The 27,196-nt window shown below is 38.7% G+C and overlaps 1 protein-coding gene across 2 annotated transcripts in view; it reads left to right on the plus strand.

The window, feature by feature from the left end:
- The window catches only part of DGKI (diacylglycerol kinase iota), a 201,271-nt gene that overhangs the window by 108,202 nt on the left and 65,873 nt on the right, over positions 1-27,196 (plus strand). The window contains exons 16-22 of one of the 2 annotated variants that reach the window (XM_054387069.1): positions 3,518-3,573; positions 4,421-4,483; positions 4,702-4,775; positions 6,185-6,296; positions 8,731-8,930; positions 14,220-14,282; positions 24,223-24,323. In XM_054387069.1, the coding sequence (XP_054243044.1) occupies positions 3,518-3,573; positions 4,421-4,483; positions 4,702-4,775; positions 6,185-6,296; positions 8,731-8,930; positions 14,220-14,282; positions 24,223-24,323 (669 nt within the window). The remainder of the gene's footprint in view (positions 1-3,517; positions 3,574-4,420; positions 4,484-4,701; positions 4,776-6,184; positions 6,297-8,730; positions 8,931-14,219; positions 14,283-24,222; positions 24,324-27,196) is intronic. The other variant, XM_054387071.1, reaches the window with a different exon arrangement.

Below are 27,196 nucleotides of genomic sequence, written 5' to 3' on the forward strand. Positions count from 1 at the left end.
GGTACAGACCCACACTGTACCTGTGCAAGTGAAATCTTTTAATATCCACAGAATTTTCAGGAGTTGAAGCTGTTGTAGCATCTTGTTTGTTCCCTTGCCAATGGCAGTTACGTTACTCCATACAGATCTAAATGTAGCTTAATAGTGGGCTTTGGACTGATGGGAACTGTGCTATTTATATGGTTTGGAAAAGCATGCTTGTATAAACAAACTTTTATTCAATTGCCTGTGTTCAGCTTTTGATCATTTCAGTTTCATATGCAGGTATTTTTTCTGAATTACAACCTCGCTCATCTTCACTTTTATGCTGTCAGTGTCATTTCAAGATGAAAAGATAGCACTCTAGTGCCAGGCTAAAAAAAGAGCAGGATACATGATGGAATGAGCTAATGCATATTTTACAATATTTAAGACTGCTTCAAGCTTTAAGATTAATAATGAGGGGCCATGAAAGGGCACAGCAATGAAAAGATGACAGCTGTATGCATTTTTTTAATGAATGCATATCATTATACATTGTTAATATGACTGTGAATATATTGTATAGATGACATGCATGACTACTTTCTCACTTAATGGAGGCATTACTGAATAATGAAGTTATGAAGCCCTGAGAAGAATAGATGTTATTCCAGAGATGTCAGTTTTAAAAATTTACATGGATGACAAAATACTTGGCAAAGGAAGCTGCATGTCGGTGAGTGGGTATGTGTGGCCAGGAGAGCTTTTCATAGCAAATCACTGCTCTTACAAGTCATTACTGTTGATGTCTTCCTTGCCCTCTCAAATGCTAAAATACACAAAGAGAGTCCTATGTATTTTAGGAGAGAAAATCTTATAGCCTTGGAGGTGTAGCTGGTGTGTGGGTTCTATTGTTGTTCATGTGGACTTGGCGTTCTGCAGCCTTTCAGTACTTGAAGGGGGCTTATAAGAAACATGGGGATGAACCTTTTAGGGCCTGTTGTGGTAGGACAAGGGGTAATGGTTTTCAGTTGAAAGAGGTTAGATTTAGACTTGATGTAAGTAAGAATTTTTTTTTTTTATCATGAGGATGATGAAACACTGCACCAGGTTGCCCGCAAAGGGCGGTAGAAGCCCCATTTCTGGAAATATTCAAAGTCAGGTTGGATGGGTCTCTGAGCAACCTGATCTAGTTGAAGATGCCCCTGCTTATTGCAGGTATTTGGAGTAGATGATTCATAAATGTCCTTTCCAACCAAAACTATCTATGAGTTAAACAGTGCAAACTAGATTTTGATCTCGTATGAAACTGATGACAATCCAGAGAAACTCTAGCAAAGCTTAAAGTGCTTTCATGGCTGTAGCACTTGGTCTCTTCAGATAATCAGTTGTATGCAGTTGCTTTTCTGGAGCAATTGTAATCACACGCAATATTAAAACAAGCAAATACAACCCCCTATCCTCCCCCCATCTATCTTCCCCACCCCCCTGCTAAACTGAAATAAATTAATGTGAACTCTCAGCCCACCAGCACACTTTATGCAATAGAGATTGATCAATTGTTATATTTAGTATAAGCAGTGATTGCAACGTCTCAGAGGAATCTGTAGATGAATGTGGCCTTTTCCATGGCAACCTCTACACCTTATTTTTTGGTGACTAATCAGATTGAGCCCTGAGGTTTGGCTCCAAGCCTAACATATTCAGCTCTGCTTCTTCAGAAAGTGTCCTGGATAATAACGCTTTCCAGTTTCCTCCCTCGGTAACCTTATGTTTTGGTGAGCAAGGGAGATGCAATTTATTTTATCCCTGTTGACATCCTGTTTGATCCCTTAGCTCCGCAGGACTGTTCATTTCCAGGACACCTCCCCACTGCACACATACAGTCTCACACATTCCATTTCCTATTCCCTTGATGTCTTGAAGACGGACTGAGCCTTGGATATGCAGTGATTCACTTCGACAATCAAAGCTGCATGGTAGCTAACTTCAGTCTCTATTCCACATTGCAGAGTGAGTCCTTCTTCCCTTCCCGTGCTCACCTGTTATATCAGAAGTAGGAGCAGTTGAGGGACTGCTGAGTCTCTGATCTCAGAAAAACTTATTTTGTGTTCAAAATTGGGGCTTTGGCTGTGGTCAGCATTTGTCATGAGATCCATGTAAGAGCCAGTGCTCTGGTGGCTGCTGCACAGAGCCATCTGAAATCATGTGCAGCACTTGTGCTGAGCCTTCAGAAGCCTTCACTTCTTAGCATAGGATGTTGAGACTTTCTGTAAAGAGGTCAGTAGATGAGTTGGGATTTACTTATACAGTTAAATTAATTGCTTGAAGAAGATGTGGCCCTGATTGCATTCCAGGCTTGCTCACAACACACAAACAGATGATACAGTAGCTGAGCAAATAATTGAACAAGAAATGCAAAGTAGCTCATTCTTACAACATGGAGCCTTGTACTGTGAGATGTAGTGGCTTTGAAGAGAGCTAGAGGCATTGTTTCAAGTGGTCATTAGAGAATAAGTAATTCTGAAGCATTCCCACCAGTGTGGTGCTTTGGCCAGGATTCTCTTGGTAGTTGGATTTCTTCACTAGAAGATTGCTAAGCAGACCTTCTGAATACAGTGTCAGAAGGTCTGCTTCTGAAATCTCTGAATGCCATAGACTAGGAAAACAATTCCCAAGGAGGCATGAGAATAACCTGTGTACTGGGAAACATACCTTACATTGGGAGATTAAAGGAGCTCCATTTAGCTTATGGGAAATAAGGTTGAGATGATTTAATCACTGCGTGTAAGTATTTACTCTGGGAGAAGACATCTGATAGATAAAGGATCTTTAATCTGACAGAGAATTATAACAAGATTTAGCAGCTGAAGTCTGTAAAGTTCAAGATAGAAAAAAACCCCACATTTATTTTAACAGTGAGAAAAATTAACTGTTAGATATGCGTTACTGCTGGGCTCTTAAAATTTTCCGTCACTTGGTGTCTAATCAAAATAAAACAGCTCTTTAAATATGTTTTAGAGTTACCACTTTTTTTTTTCCTTCTGCAGGAGTATTTGAGTAGAGATGTCTATTCTTCAGTACTTCTTTGTAACACTTTAAAATGTAAAAGTCTATTTCATCCTGTATTTTATTAATGCTTTACTCCTGCGTCAGAGTGAGTTAATGTTTCACAAATTTCTAGTAATTCCTAAAGGTCTGTTCATTGTTGGTAGAAACAGTCTCAAAAAGTCTCCCAAATGGTACTGATAGACCATAAGATGAGTAGTCTGAGAGATGCTAAATTAACTGATTGAATTCTTGTTACCTCTTTGCTCTTGCTTCCATCTAATTTCAATCCAGAGGAAAGGGGAAGAACTCCATATCAATGTTTGAAATCTGACAGCAGATAATGGCACAGACAGGGAACTCTCACACTGGAAAAAAACATTTATGTTAATGTTTTCAGAGTGATGTGTGCTAAAAGCACTACAGTGTGTGCGGGGAATGTGAAGGTGCAATGGAGTCTATTTGTTTTATTAGGGTGTTCATATTTTTCCTTTTTATCCTTTCACAGAGGCAAATCCAGAGAAATTCAACAGCCGATTTAGAAATAAAATGTTTTATGCAGGGGTGAGTTGTGATTTGTCTTACAGAATGATGCTAACTTAGTTGTTCAAATGTTTTCCTAAGTACCTTCCCCCTCACTGTCTCACTTCAGGAGCTCATGCTAGTTCATTTTTCTTATGGCAGCTTACAGTGCACACATACTGTTTCTGGCAAAGCCACACACGTGTCTTGTTCGAAAGTGCCCAAAGCACTGTTGTTTTACAGAGCTTAGCAGGTGAGAGAAATGCTACTCTTTCAGATGAAGTACTGCTCATGCCTTGGGCCCCCTGCTTCTGGCTCAAAAGCTTCTCAACAAACTGGTCTGCTTCTTTAAGGGACTGGGAAGCACATTGATATTGACTTTCCTAAAGAGATTACCCAAGTTTTGACTTTGTAGCTTTAAGGAGTAGTTCTGGATGTAGGATCATGGGAAGTGGAGGGCAGAGATTAGCTACTTGGAGTGGTTAATTTTCAGGTGTGAATATGCAAATAAAATTACCCACATACAGGAGTTTAGATGGATAACACTTCTTTCTAAAATGCAGTTATTGAAAGAAACACTAATTTGCTAATGCATGTCTTTCTGGATGATGGCTCAAACCATACCCATGTGCCTTAAACATGGACACATATACTTGAGCAAGAATTTGCATTTAAATCCTAGGGTGTCCATGGATTTTCCTTGGTTAACATCTCAAAAGGAGAAGTATTATAACTTAAATAAAATAAAAGTTATATCTCCTCAGAAAAAGGAAGAATAGGTTTGACAAAAGGATGGCATTTAGGTAATTAGGTCTGTGATGGGATAAGAGATGAGAAAAGAGAATAAAGGAAGCACTGATGACAATTCCTGCACTTATTTCTGTTGCAGGCAGCCTTTACAGACTTTCTGCAAAGAAGCTCAAGAGATTTATCCAAGCATGTTAAAGTTGTGGTAAGTATAAGAAGTTGTGTTATGGTATTGTGGGAAGAGGGGGGAATGGAGAGAGTGAGGTGAGAGTTTAATGGCTCTGTTACTTTTCAGTTTTGAGCATGACATTTGCAACACATTCCAAGGAAAGTCTTGGGAAAGTTGTTACAAAGCAGCAACACTTCTCTTGTCTGTGGCTCCATTCAGCAATTTCTCTGTGCTCTGTCACTTTGGCTTTGTAGTGTGATGGTACAGACCTGACTCCAAAGATCCAGGAGCTGAAGTTCCAGTGTATAGTGTTTTTAAACATACCCAGGTAAGCTCAAGACAGATACTTGCAGTTAAAAAATAATAATAAGTAAGCAAACAAACAAACAAACAAAAAAACAGAAAAAAGAAAGAAAGAAAGAAGAAATAGCTAACTAAATGCTGTCCTAGGGTGGGTGAATGGGCAGGAAATACATTGCCACTGTGCTACCTTCTTGAGAGCTAGGTACTAATAATACACTTCCAGAAGTTTTGGACCTAATCTACAAATAAGATGGTGAAGACGCAGACGTCTGGTCTTTTTACTAATTAGAAATAGAATCTGAAAAAAGCAGGGGAAGGAGGCAGGGGAGGGGGGAAGGGATGAATAATTTTCTCTTAAGGGAACACCAAGCCATAGAAAGAAATGCTGGTTTTTATCATGTTAGAAAATGTCCCAAAGAGAAATATAGCTGGATTCTTAAAACTTCTCTAGAGCACTAGTCTCCCAAATTTGTTGATTGTGCGTCCCTACTAGTAATGAATTTTTCAAGCATCACCTCAATATATGTATAATTATATAAATTCTATACATCTACTACTCTACCAATATATTACATACAATATAAAATGTATGTACTGCATACAGTGTAAAACATGCACAAAAATGGAAATTAAGAAAGGATGTGATAAAGATGAAACAAACACTGTTTTATGTTTCTTTTCTTATTTATTAAAAGTACAAATAATATTTTTTGTAAACTGCTTGTCTTGCCAGTTGGGGATTTTTCTTGCACACTCCCTGTGTTGTGTGCATCCCGTTTTGGATACCACAGCTTTAAGACAGCCTACCACTTTGTTCAATGTGCAGTCCCAAGCACTTGATCTTTTGAGTCCTGCACTGCCCTCACCTCAAGCTTCTACTTGCTGTGATCTCTCCAAAGTTCCCCTTTCTATCACTTTTAAATCACTTTTACATCCATTATTTAATGGTAGGAAAAAGAGATGCCACAGCTGCATCTGTTTCTGCTTCTTATTTTTCCCTGCCTCTTCAAGCTGTGCAATGTTTTGTTCCTTGTGCTGCTGCTGCTGCTCAGGCAGCAGGCAGACTGGAAATGGAGCTACAAAGCTGGAGCTGCTGCTGCAGCCCCAAGCCTGCTCAGCAGCTCATCTGCAGAAAGCAAAGCAAACGCTGAGTTATGTATTTCCTGGTGTTTCCTTATTTTCCTCTCATAAAGAAACATGCTAAAGGAAGTGATTTATGCATTATGATGTTGTACCAGCTTGAAAACAAGAGAGATTTCCCCCTTTTGTACAGTACTTGTCAGTATAACTTTTAATTGTTCTGGAATTGAACCCTGGAATGGATATCTGATACTTCTGCAGGACAGTAGAACATGTGAATAGTCAGGCTACTAGTCAGGACCCATTAGGGCACACTGCTTTCGCAAAGCTTGCTCTCCAAACCTCTTTCTGTAGGTATTGTGCTGGCACAATGCCCTGGGGAAACCCTGGAGATCACAGAGACTTTGAGCCTCAGCGCCATGATGATGGCTACATTGAAGTCATTGGGTTCACCATGGCCTCACTGGTGAGTTATTGCAGGTGCCACTCTTCCTACAGGTGCTAGGTCCTAGTAGACTTGGTGAACTCTGTGAACAACACTACAGAGTGCAAAGCTGTCCTCTTTACTGGAGAACCACTATGAGTCTACACATTCAGTTAAGGCCAAAACATGCTCTGCTGTTAAATGAAAGAGATAACTTGTAGTTTTCTAATACAATAAGTGTTATTTAATCATACAAATGTAATCATTGCAAAATATGGCTATTTGCATGTGCAGTGCTACCATGTTAAATGGCAAAATTATTACAGTAGGAACAGCATGCAAGCATGTTACTACTTTGGGAATGTTCTATGGTTAAAAAATTACTACTTTTTTTTTTTTTAGCTTTTGTATATTTCAAGGTGTGACATAAAAGTGTATTTATTTATTAAGAACTGGCCACTGAAAACAAATATAAAATATTATATATAATTACATGCCCATATACTTTCCATATGCCCACTAAAAATGTAAAAATGTGAAAATGTAATAATAGCTGTGGAAAATTTTAGTAATTTTTCTAGCATAAATATTCTACGTTCATTTGTTCTGTTAGGAAAGCCAGTGCAACCCAATTCAATTTGTCAGTGCACTTTCTGTCAGCATTGTCCTTAAAGCTAAGATATTGTAAATACCCTAGTATCTTACTATCACAGTGGTTAAACACAGTGAAAATATTTTTAGAGGATTATTAAATGCAGTTAGAGTTGCTGGATATCCTTGTGCTAGAATTAATCTACCTAAGGTACTGCAGCTTAAGTTTAGTGTGGCCAACAGAAGGGAAGTATCTCAGCTTCCTAGAACAATAGTGAAGTCCATAGTATTTGGTCTTTGTTGCTGCTGTGTCTTGTGTGGACTAAGCTAAAAATAACATGGATAAGACTATTTTCACTAAACTCTGTTTTGTTGTGTGGCCTGCTCTGTATGTATCACTTTTGGGGTATACCCATCACAGTATATCAGAGGCTGGAAGAGACCTCAAGAGATCATCGGGTCCAATCCCCCTGCCAAAGCAGGATCACTCAGGGTAGTCTGCACAGGAGTTCATCCAGGTGGGTTTTGAAAGTCTCCAGAGAAGGAGACTCCACAACCTCCCTGGGCAGCCTGTTCCAGTGCTCTGTCACTCTCACTGTAAAGAAATTTCTCCTCATGTTGACAGTGATGTTTTTCTGAAATACTAATTCAGGCAAAGCTACTCTTCAAAGTAAGCAAAAGGGAAAGATTGTTTTGATCAGAAGTAATTTCTTTAGAAGTCAGTCTGGATTAAAGACTTTTTATTATTTTTTTAATGGGTGTAGTAGATTAGGTAATAACCCACAGGTAAAAAAAAATGTTAGCTTAGTAGATCTTGTGGAATAAACTTTTACTACTTTGTCCCTGAAGACTGTGGCTGGAGTGATGTCAGAAGCTACCAACAGCTTTTGGGACTGAGTTGAGCTACTGTTTCTCCTTAAATGTAGCCCAGAAAAGAGTTGAGGGTCTACAAGTTTATATGGTCTTTGAGACCAAGAAAGAGGTACTTTATAGGAAGTATTATTATGAGCACACAACAGGGTTAAGGCCTTGTGTTTTCAGGTGCTCCATGTTAGTGCATCAATATAGGATTTGTTTTCTGTATCTGATGGATGAGAGCTCATAGTCACATAAAAAGTATAGTAATTAAACCCTCCCCCCAACATTTCTGCACAGTTATGCCTAGAACTTGAGGGATCTGCTCATTTCCCTCCTTGTTTCATTTCTTTGAAATAAGTCCTTGAATGTGATCTTTAATTGTTTTTTAACATGGTCCTTCTGCTAGCTCTTTTCTGCCTGTCTAGTCTCAAGGTGGAGTTGCAGTGTAAGCATTCATAATAAGGATTTTGAATTTATCTAATTGACATTAAGGACTGAATTCTGTTCAGGAAGTGGAAGTAATTTTTCTGTCTCACAGATATATCTGATTAGAGTTGTTGTTTTGAAGAGCCAATAATAGCATTACTGAGTGTAAAACCAAACAAAACAAATTGAAGCCTTTAAGAATGAACACAGGTATTCATTTGTATGTGCATGTGTGTGTGTATATATCTATTTTTGTGTGCATGCAACATACGTGACATATACCAGGGAGATGAGACACACAATGGATGTTGTTAGGTATGTTCTTGTTGCCCAGCACTTTCTTTGGGAATTTTTAAAGTACTGCTTTGTAATTTTTGAGTGAAAATACATTCACTGTGTTTTGTTAGAATATATTACATATGGAACACTGTGTAATGGATGCAAACCTGCAATTTGGATTTGTTATCTGCCTCAACTTTTTGTTCTGAGATACTCTTTTTGTCTCTTTCCTGTTTGCTTTTTTGTTTGCTTGTTTTTTGTTTGGTTTGCTTTTTCCTTTTTTTTTTTTTCCTTTTGTTTTGTTTATTTTTTTCTTTTGCAGGCTGCTCTCCAGGTGGGTGGTCATGGAGAGAGGTTGCATCAGTGCCGTGAGGTGACGCTTTTAACGTACAAGTCTATCCCCATGCAAGTGGATGGTGAACCATGTCGACTGGCTCCCTCGCTCATTCGGATCTCCTTAAGGAACCAAGCCAACATGGTGCAGAAGAGCAAGAGAAGAACATCTATGCCTTTGCTGAATGAGTGAGTTGGATATGTGCATGTTCTGGTGGCAGGAGACCCGCTTGGGGCAGCATATTCAGCCAAAAATTTTGCATGCAATGGACTTGCAGTGCATTAAAAAAGAAAAAAAAAAAAAAAAAAAAAGCACACACACAACCCCACCCCTCAAAAAAAACCCAAACAAAACCCAAACCAAAACCAACCAAACAAGCAAACAAGAAAAGCAAAACCCAACCACAACCCACCCCCAGCCCCCAAAAAACATAAAACCCACCACAGAATTTCACAACTTCTTAACACCTTTTCTGCTGTATTGTAAATACTTACCTGACAATCTTTTATTCTTTTATCTTCTGGATTGTCTCCTGTCTTGTTTTTTAGAAAGGTGTTGCATCTTTCAGTTATTCAGAGGAGTTTGTGCAGACTCTTGGCTTCTGACAGTTCTGCGTATGTGTGCCATTTGTACCAGAATTTTTTTCATTAATTTTATCTATTTTATTGATCTGCTTTTGAAGTTCCATTGGAGACCCTGCAACAAGTTGCTATAATCAAGAATTACTTGGGATATCTTGTAGTCTCTGTTCATAGATTCATAGAATACCAGGTTGGAAGGGATCTCAAGGATCATCTAATCCAACCTTTCAGGATAAGAATATAGTTTAAATGAGATGGCCCAGCACCCTGTCAAGCTGGACCTTGAAACTAATGTAGGGAAGTACACCACCTCTACTGGTAATTTATTCCAATGTCTAATAGTTAGAATGGTGAAAATTTTGTTTCTAGCATCCAGCCCAAATCTCCCCAGTAGCAGCTTGTACCTATTGCCCCTTGTCTTTACCAAGTGGCTCTTTGTAAAAAGGGAGTCTCCCTCCTCCTGATAGATACCCTTTATGTACTTGTACATGGTTATGAGGTCTCCCCTAATCCTTCTCTTCTCAAGACTGAACAAAGTCAGTTCTCTCAGCCTTCCTTCATATGTCAGGTCTCCACTACTCTGATCATTCTGTTGCCCTTCTCTGGACCCTTTTCACCCTGTCCACATCCTCCTTGTATAGCAGGGACCAAAACTGTACTCAAGGTGTGGGTGGCCAGCACTGAGTATAGTGGGAGAATGACATCTTCATCCCTACTTATGATACCCTTATTAATGCAACTCAGCATCCTGATGACTTTCTTTCCCACTGCAGCACACTGTTCGCTCGTGTTGAGCCTTTTGTCTACCGAGACCCCCAGGTCCCTCTCCACAGTGCTGCTCTAAAGCCACGTGGCTCCCAATTTGAGCTGCATTCCTGGGTTATGCGTTCCCAGCTGCAAGATCCTACATTTGGCCTCATTACACTTGTGGGAGCATGCTACCTGTCACTGTTGATAGAGAAGGACCTGAAGGTCCAGAAAGGCCTGATCAAACTTCGTAACGAATCCTTCTGCAGTATAAAAACCCAAATTAGAAATGAGAGTTGTAAAAGATGAATAGTGAAAAGCTAAGACTGGAAACTAGGGACGTGTGAAGAAGAAAATGGATAGGACCAGCGTTTCTTTTCATGATTAAACTTTGCTAGCACTGGGGAGATGTTGTGGTAGAAATATTCTAAATATTCAAATTTAGACTTACAAAAATATCATTGAATAAATTAATTAAGATGATTTTGTAGGGCTTATTGTTGTACTACTTATGTAGGTTTTGTTGCTAGAATGAGTGACATAGTAAGTACCTTTGCTGTTTTTCATCCAGTACTCTCAAAAATGAAGCAAACCAGTCTATCCCTTGTATAAAGACACCAAGCTAAAGGATCCATGTTTCATTCAAACATTTATGCACTGAGGTTTTAATTTTTTCCAGGGAGGTGGGTGGGGGAATTTTACTGTTGCAGCTGTTGTAGTGAGAAAAGGTTTATAAAGAAATGTAATACCTTTCGTTAAACTAACTTGTATTACTAGAAAGAACAGACAAGGTCTCAGGGACACCTTTTCTCTTCAGGTACCTTAAAGGTTGTCTGTGTCTTTCAGCTGTATCATCCAATGGAAAATACTGCTTCACTTCAAACTTTGACTTCAGCCCTGTAGAACTTGTTGTCATCTGTTGACTGTCAATCTATTTATGTAATCAGAATCTCCCTGGTTACTTCCAACATCCCTCTGTTCTGTTTAGCACTTTGTGCTCTCTTGCAGAGACTAATGCTTTAAATAGAAGCCCATATCTGTAATGTGCAATTCCCGTTTGCCTGGAAAACACATAAGTTACAGTCATTTCTCCTGAGCAGTGAAAAATAGATGTCTGCCTGTGGGCAGTGATGCCCAATTTCATCCAACCACAACTCCTCAATTATTTGCTAAAGCTGGAATCGAGCAGAGAGCAATCCTGGGCCATCTTTTTCTACACTGAGGGAGACTAATGCAAATAGGAAAAGAAAATTCCTAGTATATTGATCTGATAATTAGCATGGTTAGGTTTGGATTTTGAGATCTGAATTTAAACTGAATTTAAACAAATAATCTGTTAGGAGTTCTAATCTCAGCTTCACTTATCAGAAATGGTTCATTTATGTATTTAGATCTCAATATGTCTGAGTATGTACTTTGCTCTCAAGTGGTGAGGGGGAATGAGGGAGGATTTGAATCTCCCAGCATGATAAAAAGTACATGACATGTTAAAGGTTAAACTCCAGAAAGCATCTTAGTATTGTAAGAAGTCCACTCAATATGATGCTTATTTGCAGTTTTTCACAAGAGAGAAATTTTTTCAGTTAAATATATTTACCTACATATCTGTAATGTAACATTCTGTTCCATTGAAAGGTCCCAGAAAGTCTTACATTTGATTGAATACAATAGACTGTTCTCTTATGACAGTCATCTGAATGTTAGATGTGTAAGATAAGTAAGTGGGTTTGGAGCTATCTGACTGTTAGACAGCTGGTTTTCAGCACCTTGCCAGGAAAGTAATGAAAAAATTATCACCCAGTAGGATAATGTAAAGTTGCTATTATTATTGGCTTTGGTGTTATTCCGAGGTAAGGAAAGTACTAGGAATGCTCTTTGGAGTCTTAGCTAGTTCAATGCCATATGTAGGAAATACTTAAATTGAAACAAACACTGTGTTTCTGGGGTTTTTAATGTGCTCTTCTTTGTTCTGGAGGTGTTCAGAAGAGAGGATATAGAGAGGACAGTGAATCTGTTGTTTTCTTTAATGCACTTGAGTTTCTAGGGATTAATGGTGTTTTAAAATTGAAGAGCCCATATAGCTGAGTGAGAAGAAGAGAAATTTCCTGTTTCTCTCACTTGAAAGCAGGAAGGCATTGGAAACATGATTCTCTTCTGCAAAAGTTGCCCATCTTCCTAGTTGCAACTGTTCTCCTTTAAAGCCTGTAGGCACTCCATTTTCCCACTGTTGTGCTTCCAGCACATTCTAGTTGCACATATTACTTTGTGTGGTTCTATGCCAACCTTCAAGCTAGAAACTCCTGTAAGCTGAGAGTTCTTGTTTTATCTTCTACTGGAAAATTTGCCTTTCTCAAGATATAAAAGTCCCTAGTCTTTTAATGAAATAAATTGACCATGGAATCAAATTAAGGTGCAAAGAATCTAGCTTTTCTGTGGGGCTACCTGAATTGAAGGAGCCTCCCTTTGCTGTTGACAGCAGAATGAAGAACACTGTACAAGCTGTTAGGGAACAAGTAAATGCAATGTGCTGCATTTTGTCATAGCTGGGTGAATTACTGGCAATTAATATTTTATTTCACTATTTCAGCTTCTACTGCTGAATTGACTGCAAACAAATTTTCCCAGTGTGTTAATTGTCTGAAATTATTCATGGACTAGTTGCCACAACCAGCGAGCATTGTTTTACTGCTTATCATGCATTCATTTTCCCCCCCTAGTATTTCCTTTTGTAAATTTTTGCAGTTTTCATGTAACCTACAGATTACATGAGTACTTTTGAGTAGGTGTAGATGACCTGTTCATGGTTTGTACTCTTCTGATAACTTCAGCATTTTGACCTGCAGTGTCGTGAAGGAAATTTGGTGAATATTTAACAGTACAGTACTTGTTTCTACTGGAGGTTCTCTGAATGTAAAAGGCAGGTATAAATTTTTCCTCGTCCTACAATTCATTGTTCTGCAATGGAGATAAATAACAATCCAATAAAATATTTCAAGCCAGAAGCAACTTTTTAGGTCCAAGGAATATACAGGATAAGGTGATGTTGTTCATATCTGGTTATGGATGGAAACAAGGCCAGATAAGTGTGGGTTGAGGGGAAACAGAAGGTGTGTTTCTTTTTCCTTCATATGCCTTTTGTGTTTGTACAGCAAGATCAGCAGACTGATTTTTCTGAGAGACTGAATTATGTGCTTATTCTCCTTCCTGACTCACTAAGTTCTCCACTCTTGATCATAGTAACATGTGAAAGAGACAACATGCACCTTGGTTTACTGTGCTCAAACCATAAGCAAAATACATGTGGAATAGGAAGAGAAGCTGTGGTTCAGTTTTTCCAGGAGTCATTTGCTGATTAGAAACTGGTATGCTGCTCAGTAAGTTTCAGTTAATGGTCACTTTCTAAACCTCAGAAGAGGTTTCACTGCTTTCAATGGCTTTTAGTTTGGGTTGAAGAAGAATGTCCTGCATAATGGAAGAGGGAAAAGCTTATACATAATTCATATTCCCTACATTTGAGAGAAACAAAGGGACCATTTGAGTATGAACACTAAAAGAGAGTCAGTCTTGGGAGTTGCTATGTATAAAATGCATGTTTCCCTAAGGTACATGACTGAAGAATGGAGACAACAAATTGTCAGTGTGGTTTCAAAATCTCCAGTAAGGGTATTTTTTTTTTTAAATTTTGGTTTTAATTGATTTGTTTTATCTTGAACATGAACTAAAGTTGGACAAACATTGGAGACAATTCCATATATTCAGATCTTGGCTTGGATGTTTGTTTGCATTTGTGGACCTGCTTCCAAAGTACTTGAAATTTTTCAGTGCCTGTGAAAAAAATCCTGAGGCTCCTCATCTTCCTTATATAGCCATGTGCTTAGCTTGTCATTGGTCCTCACCACTTGTGTCTTTAGAAAGCTCCTGTGTGCCATGCAACAGTGATTTTCTCCATTTGCATGACTTCAGTTGCCTTTGTGAACTTGGATCTCGGCATGTTTCTTCATTCAACATTTATGTGACACATTCCTTTTGTTTCTGTTTAAATGTTGTATGTCTTTTTCTTTTTTCCACTCTCTCTCCTCTGTCTTTTTCCTTGTCTGTCCACACTGTGTACTGCCTTTCTCCTGGCCACTCATTTCCTGCTGCCAATAGTATCCATAAAGTGCAGTCTGCTGACCTGAGGAGAGTCTCAGCTCCCCCTGATTCCTTCACTGTGTGAGTATCTGGCTTTTTTCTACTTTAATAGTGCCATAGTGTTATGTTGCTACCATGTGTGTCATTCAGCCAGCAGACAAGACAGTAAAAGCCAGAGAAAACTGGGATACAAGAGCCCAGGTGGCAACAGGGCAGGTGCAGGGCAGTGGCCTCATCAGCAAAGGCATGGTTCCATAATATCCAAGTAAGGTGAGCAGCTGTGTCTGGTGATGGTGACCAGGTTCAGCAAAGAGTCCAGCCTGCCAGACAAAGCCAAAGCAACAGAAGGTCTGAAGTTAAGTGCCAGGCACTGTCCCTGGAAACAGTTGAGATGAGAGCTTTCCACCCTTTGTTTTTAATCAAAAACATACTGTGAACAACCTGTCATAAGCCCTATCTTCAGTTGAAGCTGATAAAAAGAGCAAAGTAGCCCCAGAGGAGCAGCGTGGCTGTATTGGCTGCAGCTGTACTGAAGACAGAGACACCCTCACCCAGCTTTGCCGTATCTTCATCATCAGTGACTTTACTGTACTAACTTGCTGGCTAGTAGCTAAATTTTCCCAGAGCCTAATGTCTTTTTGAAAACGTGCCCAACTGGCACTTGCAAACACTTGTATTATTGTATGTTGGTATCTTCTAATGCATCCCACTTATGGAAACATGCTGTGTTATGAAAACCTGTACCCACAATTAAAGCTAACAACATCCAATCAACCAACCAATGAAAAAAACCTAACCAAAAAAGCCCACCCCTTAGCACCCCAACCACCCTCCCCCTACATCCAAACTAAAACCCCAGCTTATTCTGTCAGCTCAGGCAGTGCAGTTTGTCTTCAGAAATGCTTTCCTACTGTTCAGTCAAAAAGGACCTATTTTGCTTCATGTTGGTATCCATTTTGTCTTTTTCCTTTGCCAATCTTATGGTGCACATCTTTTCAAACAGGTTAGGACTATAAGAAAGTGAATTTGAAATACATGTTTAAAATAACAGCTGTCAGAGGTATGAATTTGGGAATTTGGCAAAGACATACAATTCCAAGAATTCTTCTGTCATGGAATAAAGTGATCCTTACCCTCTGCTAAGCAGTGGTGAGGCTGTATCTGGAGTACTGGATCCAGTTCTAGGCTCTCCAGCGTAAAAAACATTGGGAGTGTCCACTGAAGGGTGACAAAGATGACTAAGGTGAATCCCTTGTGTGAGGAAAGGCTAAGAGTGCTGGGACTATTTAGCCTGGATTTCATCAATGTTTATAGGTATTGTCAAGGAAGGATATAAAGACAACAGAGCCAGACTCTCTTCAGCAGTGTCCAATGAAGTAATGGACACAAAATGAAACACAGGAGGGACTCTCTGATAATCAGGAGAAATGCTTTTGCTGTAAGAATGACTGAGCATTGGCACAAGTTGTCAAGAGAGATTGTGGAATCTCCATCCTTAGAGATACTCAAAAGCTGCCTGGACATGGTTCTCGGCAGTCTGCTCTAGGTGGCCCTATTTGAGCAGTTTGTGCAGCAGATGGCCTCCAGAGGTCTCTTCCATCCTCAACCATTCTGTGATTCTATGACATTTCAGAAAGCTGCAAGCTCCTCATTGGTATTTTGCAAACAAGGAAAGATTTACAATTCAGTGTGCCTTATACCTGGGTCATATTTCCTGTACTCTGCTGTGGAGCAGAAATTAATAAACCAAACTTATCTCACCAATTCAGTATCTAAGTAAGCTTCTAGAAAAAAGTTGAGATAAGCTTTATTGCTTACACAGAACATTAAGCTGTGTATCTGGGAGAATGGGTATTGTTTCCAAGTTGAGGCATATCCCTTGGAAAATGACCTCCAAGTTTTGATACAGTTCATTTGAATGTCCCACTTGATATCAGATGTCAGGATAAGGCAGGAACAGAGCTCCAAACTAATTTGTAAGTCAAAGATGTCTGTATCTTCAAAAATCTGTAAAAATAGATTAAACATGCTACTGCATCGTGGATGCCAATTAATGTGTCTAGTAAACTAAAACAGGAACACATGAGATATTAGGGAAATTTGATTTGTGGCTCTGAGCAACCTGATCTAGTGTGATGTGTTCCTGCCCATGGCAGGAGAGTTGGAACTAGATGATTCTTGAGGTCCTTTCTAACCCTAACAATTCTATGATTCTATGATTTGGATTGTGATGGCTCTGAGATTCAAGTGTTCTCTTTTTTTTTTTTTTTTGCTGAGCATAGGAAGAGCCTGAGTTCCAGTTAATACTGAACAGCAGGGCAGATTCTGCTGAGACATAGCAATTGGTAGAGATTGTCTTAGATAATTTCAGGTTTTCTGCATTCAGGATATTCATGGGAATTTGGGGCAGCCATAGTTGTTAGTCACATACAGTCATTGTTGCAGAAGCAGTAGAACCACAATCCTACAGTGTTATCCATTTTAAATGTTTATACAAGCTCTATAAGTAAACACAAGTGTTGTATTTTTAATTGAGGTTCTTAAAAGGAAGCTGAAGACTTGCATTTTCCTTCCAGCTGTGTGTTCAGAGATGAGAAGGATACACATGTGAGAATACATTTACATTGTGTGACTGATGCAAAGGAGTTCTGCAAAATAATTATAATTTGAAAAACAAAACATAATTGACTTGCATAGTTCCTACCATTCTTTTACAAGTGCAGTAAACACTGTGCAAATGCTATGATTATTTCTTTTTATTACAAAGGCCACATGAATGAAAATACAACTATCACTTTACTGGGAAATAGTTGGTTCTTTTTTAATAGAGTTTACAGAGTAATTGTTGCAGCAGAGTATGCATGTAAAACCTATGTGAATAGCAGAGGAGTAATAGGAAATGAATTTTGCTTTTAGAGCTGCAAATGCAAAAGAGAATGAGCTTTCATAGGGTGAGTATAGGTGGTGTCTGTAGGAAGGGAGAGCCTAATTAAGAACAGTAGAAGACCATGTGTAAGAGAGAAAGTATTAGAGACTGAGCTATTCTCCAAATGCATAGTTGAGGATGAAAATGCTTATATATATATTTATATGTGCGTTTCTCTTTAATGGGATCATTACTATTGGAGAATCCACCATGTTTGGAAGTGTAACGTTGAGGTAGCTGCAGCTAGCATGGGGAAGGAGTCTGAAAGTGAAGCCCAGGATTCTACCTGGCACTTTGGCAGATGTTTAAGTGTGTGTGTGCATAGCCTTTATAGACAAAACACACAAGCACTTACCGAAGCAAGTGTGAAATAAGCGAAAAAGGGTTTAGTACATTTGGGTTAACCTGGCTTACCTGTGTAACACCAAATGGAAGGAAAAAGAAAAAATGTGGAGCTTATATTTTTAGGGGTCTTTTTTTTTCAGGTAAAGAGCTTAGCAAGAACTTTGTCTTAAAGTAGGAGTGGAATTTTGTGAAGCACTGAAATTTGTCCATCAGAAGAGGCTGGATGATTGTACTGCATTGTGGAAGTTCTTATGTTTTAAGTAGGTTAAGTGCAGTCAAAATTACACTTTTTTCATGTATCATTTCCAAGCTTTGCCAGTGTGATCCCAAAAGTAAGATAAATTTATTTTTCTCCTCTGATTGTTGCTGGGGTTTTTTTTTTGTTTGTTTATTTCTTTTCAGTTGGAACATTTAAATAATTTTCCATGTTTATATCTTTTCCATGAGATAGGTAATTCATTAATCTATCACTGCAAACATGTCCCAGAGGTGTGTGGTCATGCTGTGCTGGTTTGGTGTTTGGTGTGGTGGGGTGTGGTGTGTGGGGTGTGGTGTGTGGGGTGTGGTGTGTGGGGTGTGGTGTGTGGGGTGTGGTGTGTGGGGTGTGGTGTGTGGGGTGTGGTGTGTGGGGTATGGTGTGTGGGGTGTGGTGGGTTTTTTGTGGTTTTGTTTTGTGTTTTGTTTTGTTTTGTTCCCCCCTAAAGTTTGTTTTTTGCAAGGGAGGTGAAATGGAAACTTTCCTTTTCCTTTTCTATTTACTGAATCATATGAAAATCTGTATGCGTAGTCAGGTGTGGGCTGTATTGTGAAAGGTCTGTCAGACATTTGTCACTGGATTCTGTAGAGCTGTTGGACTGTTTATTATTTTTTTCCACTCTCTGTGCAGACACAAGGCATAAGAAGTGGTTCAAAGGGTTCATAAATAATTGATATAGGGATTAGGGCATGTATAATTTTAAGTCTGTCTTCCCCGCTGAACCAGAACAGAAATGTTATCAGGTTGCTGTGCAGGAGTGCCAGGCTTGGGCAGAACCCCAGTTTGCTCTGCTTGTTTTCTTTCCTGGGTGACTGGAGGCAGGAGCATGTTTTTTAGGAATCCACCTGTGCTCCAAGTGAGTTGGCTGGCATCCTCTTACCTTTTGTGGGATGATTAATAGAGGTGAGAAGAAGTAGTCACAGCTTCACAAAAAACTGAGTGTGGTTTTTTGGTGAATAGAAGTAGATCACATTCTGCTGGTAACCTTAGAATAGGTATGTCTGGGTTTGGACCACAAGTGATGGAATTCAAGAGATTTAAAAAAAGAAATTAAAAAAAATAAAGCCATTCTCTCTCTTCTTCTTCTTTTTTTTCCCTGTCAACCCCCTGTGGCTTCAGATTTTATTATGTCTTAGTTTTTTTTTGTGGGGTGGTGGAAGTGTTGATAGTAACATTTCTCAAATCCTCAAAATGCAATAGCTCAGGCATAGAAGGGAAAAAAAACACCTTTTTTTGGTAAGCAAATGGATGGGTAGTGTTAAAAATTACTTCATCCCATAAACAATTTATCTAGCATGATGCTGTTTTTTGAAGACTTATCCCTGTAAAAAGAGTGGTTCTGATTCTGTTGTGTAACCTACACTACCATGAGATGGATAACTTCTCACACAACACTAGATTTTAAAATCATAAAAATACATTAATGAATGTCTACAAGTTTTATAAATTTCCAGAAAGCCTGCCCTTTTTCTTACAGTAGGAATTATTCAATATCTGGCTAATCATGGTTTGGGTTGGAAAGGACTCCCAAAGGTCATCTAGTCCAAACCTCCTGCGGTGAGCAAGGACATCCTCCACCAGATCAGCTTGCTCAGAGACTTGTCAAGCCTGACCTTGAATATCACCAAGGACAGTGCCTGAACTACCTCCCTGGGCAACCAGTTCCAGTGTTTCACCACCCTCATGGTAAAGAACTTGTTCCTAACATCCAATCTAAGTCTAGTCTTCTCTGATTTCAAACCCCTGGTCCTATCACTACAACTCTTCTTGTAGCCCCTTTCAGGTACAGGAAGGTCAGTATTAGGCCTCCCTGGAGCCTTACCTTCTCCAGGCTAAACAACCCCAGCTCCCTCAGCCTGTCCTTGTAGGAGAAATCTAATTGTCTGTATTCATGTGGAAAAGCCACATGCGTTTTTTCTGGTAATAGGTAATGCATTTTCCTTGTACTGTTCAGTCACTTAGCAGCTGAAAAGGGGAAGAAAATAATCCTTTGTTACTGAAATTGAGTTTTATTTTTTTTAATGTGAGTGGAAAAATTTTGAGAGGACCTCCTAACATCTCTGTAGAATGTTTCGTAGTTTGTTCTAACTGAATAATGTGCAAGTCTCATTTGGATTGTTGCTTAATAATGCTCTGAATGTGCAATTCTGGTTCATCAACTAAAATTGAGTATGGTAACTAGCCTATCCATGCTTCTGATTTGAGAAGACTGATATTTAGGTTTGTGTTTAAATTATACCTTTATAGCTAATCAACATGAATGAACAGAATGGTTCCCCTGACTTCAATCTGTATTTATGGTCCCATGGGGCATATGACCTTTAGGATTTAATTCTGTGGATTGGTGTTGAGGTTCTTAATTAGATACTTTAGGAGGTAATGGAATTCATTCGTCTGTACCTTAGATTACTTTTCATTGACTATGTAATACACCATTCTGAAGAATAATAGGTGTAAGAAATTGAAATATTTCAGGTTGAATTGCAATGGAGCAATCTCCCTAAATATACTTATAAATTGCCTGCCACTCTAACTGAAAAGTTTTTTTCCCCTCTCCTTACAACTGAGGAAGTTGTTTTATAGAGTGTTTAGAAACACCATTTTTTATTGGTATTGTACTAATATTTTCTTTCAGTGACATTCATCACCCTATTAGTAGCTTTTCTATGGGCATGCTTATGTACTTAATCTTTGTGGTTTCTGAATATGCTGAGCTTGAACAAGATAAGTTTTGCATCTGGTCTAATACTATGAATTGCTGTACAGTATCTGTGAAGACTACAGAGGTATTGATAGTGGAAGTAATTTTCTCAGGTGCAAAATACTTGGTGTGGGGCTCATGAGTTCTGTGAGTGAATGAGTTAATTAGCTGGATGATGAGGACATTATTATCTCCTGGTGCCAATTTTCAGTCTGATAGCATAAGGAATGAATATTCACACAATTAATTTCAGAGCCAAAGCTATATTGAATGGGTATTAATGTCAGCCAACAACTGTGTTCTGACAGCGTTAGCAAACAAAACATAAACCCACTGAACTTCAATGACTGAATAAATGGGGTTTTTTTGAGTATGTGTATACATATATATATACACACACATAGCTAAATAGATGGATATTGTGTATATATGCATACACATATGCATTTCAGTTATATTATCCATGTCTGGACCTAGCTAGTATATAAAAGCTCTACCCTGTAAAAAGGACCTCTGAGCATTCCTGTTTCTGGTAATAACTTATTTTCTACAAAAAGATGTGGTTTTCAATGTTACATTTTTATGACTATCATAGCTAAACTTTTCAAATAGACAACAGCCCAAATTTTGTTTCCCTCTAGTTGTATGGCTTGGCACACACTGCCTGCTTATGTAGTAGCGTTACCTTTACTTTATAAAAAGGTGGTGAACAGGAGGGACAGAAAGGAGAACAGGAAATTCTTGTGCTTGGTAGCTGATTACCCTCCAGTTTCCTGTATCAGGCATGATCTTGTCCTGCCACACACCAAGGAACATGAGAAAGGTCTGTGTGTAAGGAGAGGAAGTGAAATTGTGAGTGGGAAGTATTAAAGACCTCATAGCTGTAGTGAGTTTTGCACAGACACTGCAGAGCTAGAAAATCACATTAAACAGATTCATCTTTTAAGGTGAAGGATGCCCCTACATTATTGGAGGTGCAAGACTGATAAGATGCAATGGGTGGTTGAAAGAGAAGTATCACTCGGGAATCTGCTGTGGTAGATCTAAAAGGACAAATCAAGATAAAAAAGATCTTCTATTAGGAGTTAAAATTGCAGTTTACCCCAGGAAGATGCAAAGTTCCTGTACTAAAATATTTTCCTTCAGTTTGGAAGGCAGCACAGGGTCACAGAGTGGAAGGGGAGGGTCTGGGTATCATAAATGGATGAGCTCTGTAGCAAAGAAGAAATGGAAAAGTGCAAGTAGGTGGAGGATATGGCCAGATTCTGGCTTGAAAGACAAATATGCCTTGTTCTAGGCTGGGTAACTGTTGCACAGAAGTATCAGGCTTTGGCCAGCTGGTCATTTGGAACTGGGGATTCGAAAGCATAATTTTTATGTAGTTCCTTCTTGGGTTCCTCAAAGATTTCTACAGAATAGCACAGACTTGGTTTGGTTTCAGGACAAACAACAGTTTGAGACAGCTTTTTTGGGTTGGGTTTACACTGGGCTTAATTCAGCACATAGCAAAGGTGGCTGTCTTTGTAGCATGGTTAAATGTTACAACAGAAATAAATAGCTGAATTCTGTAGCCTTCCTGTGTCTGTTCCTTCTAGATGAGTTCAAAGAAATAGAGGTAATTCATAAGCAGTCCCTCACTGACACCTGACAACAATCCCCAGGTTGCAAACTGCTCAGCTGGAAGACTGAGTTATCTCATCATAATGTGCTGTGGCAGAAGATTATGGTAAAAGCACCACAGCTTCTGCACATGTTGTACCGCTGCACCGGAGCTCACTTCTCAGAGCTGTTGGTCTGTCATTTTCCTGAACCATACTACATGCAGTGAATCATTTCTCTTCTCTCCTCAAAGACTATGCAGTTAAATTACTTGTTTTCTGACTTAAATGTTCTCCTATTTTTTTTTTCTTAACTAAAAATGAAGTGTCCTATTATTTTAATTTTTGAAATTTGCAGTTTAAAGAATTAGGAAGGGAATATAGTTCCTTAGATCATGTTCATTTCACTGCCAGCTATGTGACTTTAAAACTTGTTTTAAAAAGAAAAGAAATTAAAAACAGTGTCAGTGGCAGTATGATTGTTTTTGTTCCACCTGTGTACCTTTCCCCTCCATCTGAAGACACCCATCTTCTCTGGGTTGCTAAGCCAGCCTTGGAGCCTGCAGTTGGAGAGCACTGTTGTTTAGGGCAACATAATGGCTCCTGAGTTACTTGCTTTCTGAAGCTGTCTTTGAAGTTACCATCCCAGGTGTCTGCTATCAAACTGCAAAAGCTTATCTTGAATATGGGCAATTTATTGATATCTTGGTGTACCTTGACACAACAGTCCTGGTCAGTCAGCACAGGGAAACATGAGGTAGACTGTATGCTTCTGTCAGTCTTGCTACCACTGTTAAGCATTCTTCCTGTATCTTAGGCTCATTTTCATCACTAATATAGAAATTTCTATACAGAACATGAGTTTCTTCAGTGCAGCTCCTTCTACCACTTGAATTGTCTCACACTCAGGTTTTAGAGGCACCTTCAGTTTGCTATCTTTTATCACTTTTTAAGCAAAGAGTACTTGTGCATATAGAGCTTTTTTCAACTGGAACTTGATTTTTCGATCTTTATTTTCATCTGTGCAGATGTGACAGAGCTGTTTATAGCAACAGAGAGAAAGCAAGCAGTAAGATGGCACTGAAATAATTGCTAGTTACAGTCCCAGTGGCTCTACCAAGAGATGGCTACAAACCCTGTGTTTTGTTACATCTACAGTAACTACACATTGGCTACAGTATTTTCTGCCAAAAAAAAAAAAAATTGCACATTTGCTCAAAGTGAAAAAAATGAAACAAGTTTACAGTTGTGAGATGTGGCAGAGAAAATAGTCTTTTGGTGGAAGCACAGAATGAATAATGCACTATTAACTGACCCAGGAGCCAGTTCCTGTAGGACAGACATTCAATTTCTGCGTTATAATACTCAAGTTACCTACCTTTCTTTAAAAGTGAAAAATGCAAATGTGGCCAAGTTAATTTACTTAGCTTTCAGCTAAACTTACAAAATCAAATAACAGGTTATGGTAAGGTGGAAGCCAGCATAAAATCAAAACAAAGCTTTTCAGAGCAAGTTTCTGTCAATACATGGACACTTAAATATACTGATAGGCACCCAGTGAGTGTTTCAAAATTATGTAGACAGTTGAGGTATCTAAATCGGGCTCACATCTGTAGAAATGAGGTTCCTCTATTGCTGCTTCCTTTTGAAAGTCCTCCTGGGTTCTCCATGTTAGACTCACTGCTTTGGTAGTCCAGTTCTTAGCCACAATTCTGTGCCCCATTTCTCAGAACAGATGATGAATAAGGATCCTCCAGGAATGAGGGTGGATGTTCTCAAGGGCTTTGGTTATCCTGAGAGACTTCCCACGAAAGTATCTGTGTTTTGAATCACAGCCTGGCAGATCTGCTAGCTGTGGTAGGGTCCTAGTGATGTACAAAAAGGCAAACTTCAGAGGGGAGGGGCAGCTGTATAGAGATTAGAAAACTCAGAAACATTTTCAATTCCAGACCACACAGCCAGCAAATGAGATTCTTGATCTTGCCTATCATTTCAGGTGTGATGTCTGTATTGTTGTGCAGTGGGTAGTTATAATTTTGACTATATTGATGGGCCTGTGAGGAGCTGACAGTTTTGAAGAGCCTTGCTCTTTTTTGCCTTTTTTTCCCCCCAGAAAATATTCAAATCATATCCTGTTTTTGTTTTGTACTCACGTGGAACACTTCATCTAAGAAGCTTTCTTCTTTTCTTTTCAGTCCTCATTCCATCCCAGATCGCCTGCGGATCAGGGTGAACAGGATTAATTTACAAGAATATGAGGGACTACATTATGACAAGGAAAAACTCCGTGAAGCTTGTAAGTTGGAAGAAACCAGGTTGTAGATGCTTTTGGTAAAGTATTCTGTATAAATTTTCTGTATAAACTAAGGGAAAAAAAACCCAAACAAAACCCCCCACCACCTCAAAACAAAAGGACCACCACCAAACCATGTGAACACAGGGTCAAGCATACATTTGGATGAGCTATATGGAATTTATGTTTATCTAACTGTGCATATGCACATATATGTTCTGTCTATAAGGAGCCTATGTAGAGAATTCACGTCTTTTCTTACTATACCTTCTGCAAGTTGATTTTTATTTGCTGTAAAATGGGTGCTTTTCACACCTGTTTTATTTATTCATGTATCTGTTTGTTCTGATGGGTTTCTACTAGTGTATGAAATTATTCTAGATTTTATGTTTAGCATCAGATTTTAAACTGAGTTGGGGCCTGTGATAAATTTCATAATGAGAATATGTTCTGACCTTGAATGTGAGTCATGCACAGGTGCATTTATCTTGGGAAACACATTTCACTTCCCCAGTCCCTTATTCTTTAACAACCCTCTGTTTTCCACATAAGAGAATAATTACTGTTTTGTTTCCTCATGTAATGGTTAATTGCCATGTTCAGTGGTAAGTCAAAAACAGACACCAGTTGCTTTGGCAACATTAATGATGACAATCCACACTTAAAAACAGAGTTCCTTTCCTTGGTGCCACATGGAGTCATTAATCAATGAGGGACAAGGCTGCTCATGATAACAATTTAATAGTTTTGTTCATGCATCTGGCTCATTATTCATATTAAATTACAAGCATGGCTGTTTGTTGTGCAACAAAGCTTTAGCTCCCTCTGTAACAGATAGTGCTCTGGTAATTAAAGAATGACAATCCTTTTAATTGCTTTGCTTATCTTACTGTTGGAAGATAGTTAAACTGTTTCACTTTCCTTATTCTCCCAGTTTACCAGCTCCCCTTCCAACAAAAGAACTGAAATTGGCTTAAATTTGAATATAGTTCCTAACAACCTTTTCTGAAGTTTCTGTTAGTTGATTTTGTTCATAAAAACAATCAAAACTTTCATCACTGGACTGAATTTTAATGGATGAGGATTATGGCTCACTGGAGAATAATTTTCTTCAAGTTTTAAACTGAGAATTTCACTTTGAGTAGACTTCAGGCCATACTGCACCCACAGAAACAATTGGTTCATTAGATGGTGCTTCCTGTGATTTCATACTTGAGGAGAGCTATCCTCATCCACCCTCACAATAAATATAAGTTTTGTGTGTACATTTAGAATATATTATGTAGTCCTTAAGAGCCTTTTGCATCTTCTGACACTAAATATACAACTCTTTATACTGTACCTGCAGTTGTAAATGTGTATTTATATTATTTGCTACCTACAAAAAACCATAATGATAACATTTTTTAAAATGCCACAGAATGATCTAGAACCTCTGAGATGTGGCTATAGATTTCAGATGCATCTGATCATGTGCTGTGGATGTATATGTAAGAGGTTTTCTTTCAAAACATAGGTATTTGTCCACCAAGTGTTAAAACGATTGATTTGGGGCATTTGCAGATCATTTACAGTAAGATTCTTATGTCTGTTTCAAGTTGCTGTGTGGCCATCTTGATAATATAATAGCTGAACTGAAGTATTCTCCCCAGACATTTTTCATTATTTTCTTTTTCCTATCTGTCCTCCTTTAGCTATTTCAGTAATGCTTGTGCATGAATGCTTTTACATTAAAATATGGAAAAGCAGATATATTCCCATCAACAAAAGGTATCTCACCTTACCCTTTGCAGTCATTAGAAATGTCCTATGTAAGGACATATAACTCACAGCATACACTGATGATCATCAGCCTACCTCTGTGGACAAACCTCAAGAATCTCCTTATAGGAACTGCCCAGCCTTTATTTTTCAGGAGGCCACTCTTGATTTTAGGACTCTGGGTGATGCTGATTACAAGTGAAGAAAATTATACATGGCAAGAGAAGTACTCCCTAAACAGTCAGAAACCAAAACCAAACTGTTTAAAAATATTCTAGCCAGCTTCTTGGAATTCATAAAGTAAAAGATTGAAAATCCCTGCAGCTCACTGAGCATAGACCTCGCATACAAGTTGTCTTGTGACTTACTGCAAAATGCTTGCATCTCTCCTGGAAACTGAGGCATATCCAGCCATCAAGATGCATGGTTACATTAGAGTGTTACATATCTCATTTGGTTTTGCTACTCATAAGTTTTTATGAGGAAAAAAGCTGGGAAAATCACGTAAATTTCCTTTTTTAAGAAGAGTAGATAGCCATTTAAATCGTGTTTCTGACATAGATAATTGCATAAATTTTACCTATTTCTCTCACGACAGCTCTATGGATTTGTGCCTACCTGGCTTGTCATATGCTGCATACTTACATGAAATAAGCAGGCTGTCTGTCTTCATCAGAAAATAATTTAATGGAGAATTGCCAGTAAAAGTTACCTGGCTTAAGGGGGAGGAGGGAGGTGCTGTGGGTGGAAAACTGATTCTTTGGCTAAAAGAAAGTAACTGGGTGGGGTTGGGGGGAGGGAGAGTGGAAATAAATAAATTTCCATGGCAGGTGAATAACTAAAATTTCATCTATCTGAATTAAAGATTTAAATGGAGATAAGACTTGTGCACTAGTAAAACACAAGAGCATTTGTACTGGACCTTGTTTCTACAAGGCCTGATCCTGTAGGTGGGGTTAGCATCCTTCAGCATAGCCACAGCTCTCCGGTGCATGTGTCTCTCACTGGATGCTTGCAAAAGACTCTGTGTATCTGTCCAGGCTTTGACAGAATACCTGCAACTTAATTGCAGAATAATATACCTAACATTTATTCCCTACCCACAAAGATTAAAA

The sequence above is a fragment of the Indicator indicator genome, chromosome 14 (assembly GCF_027791375.1).
Source record: "Indicator indicator isolate 239-I01 chromosome 14, UM_Iind_1.1, whole genome shotgun sequence".
Lineage (NCBI taxonomy): Eukaryota > Metazoa > Chordata > Aves > Piciformes > Indicatoridae > Indicator > Indicator indicator.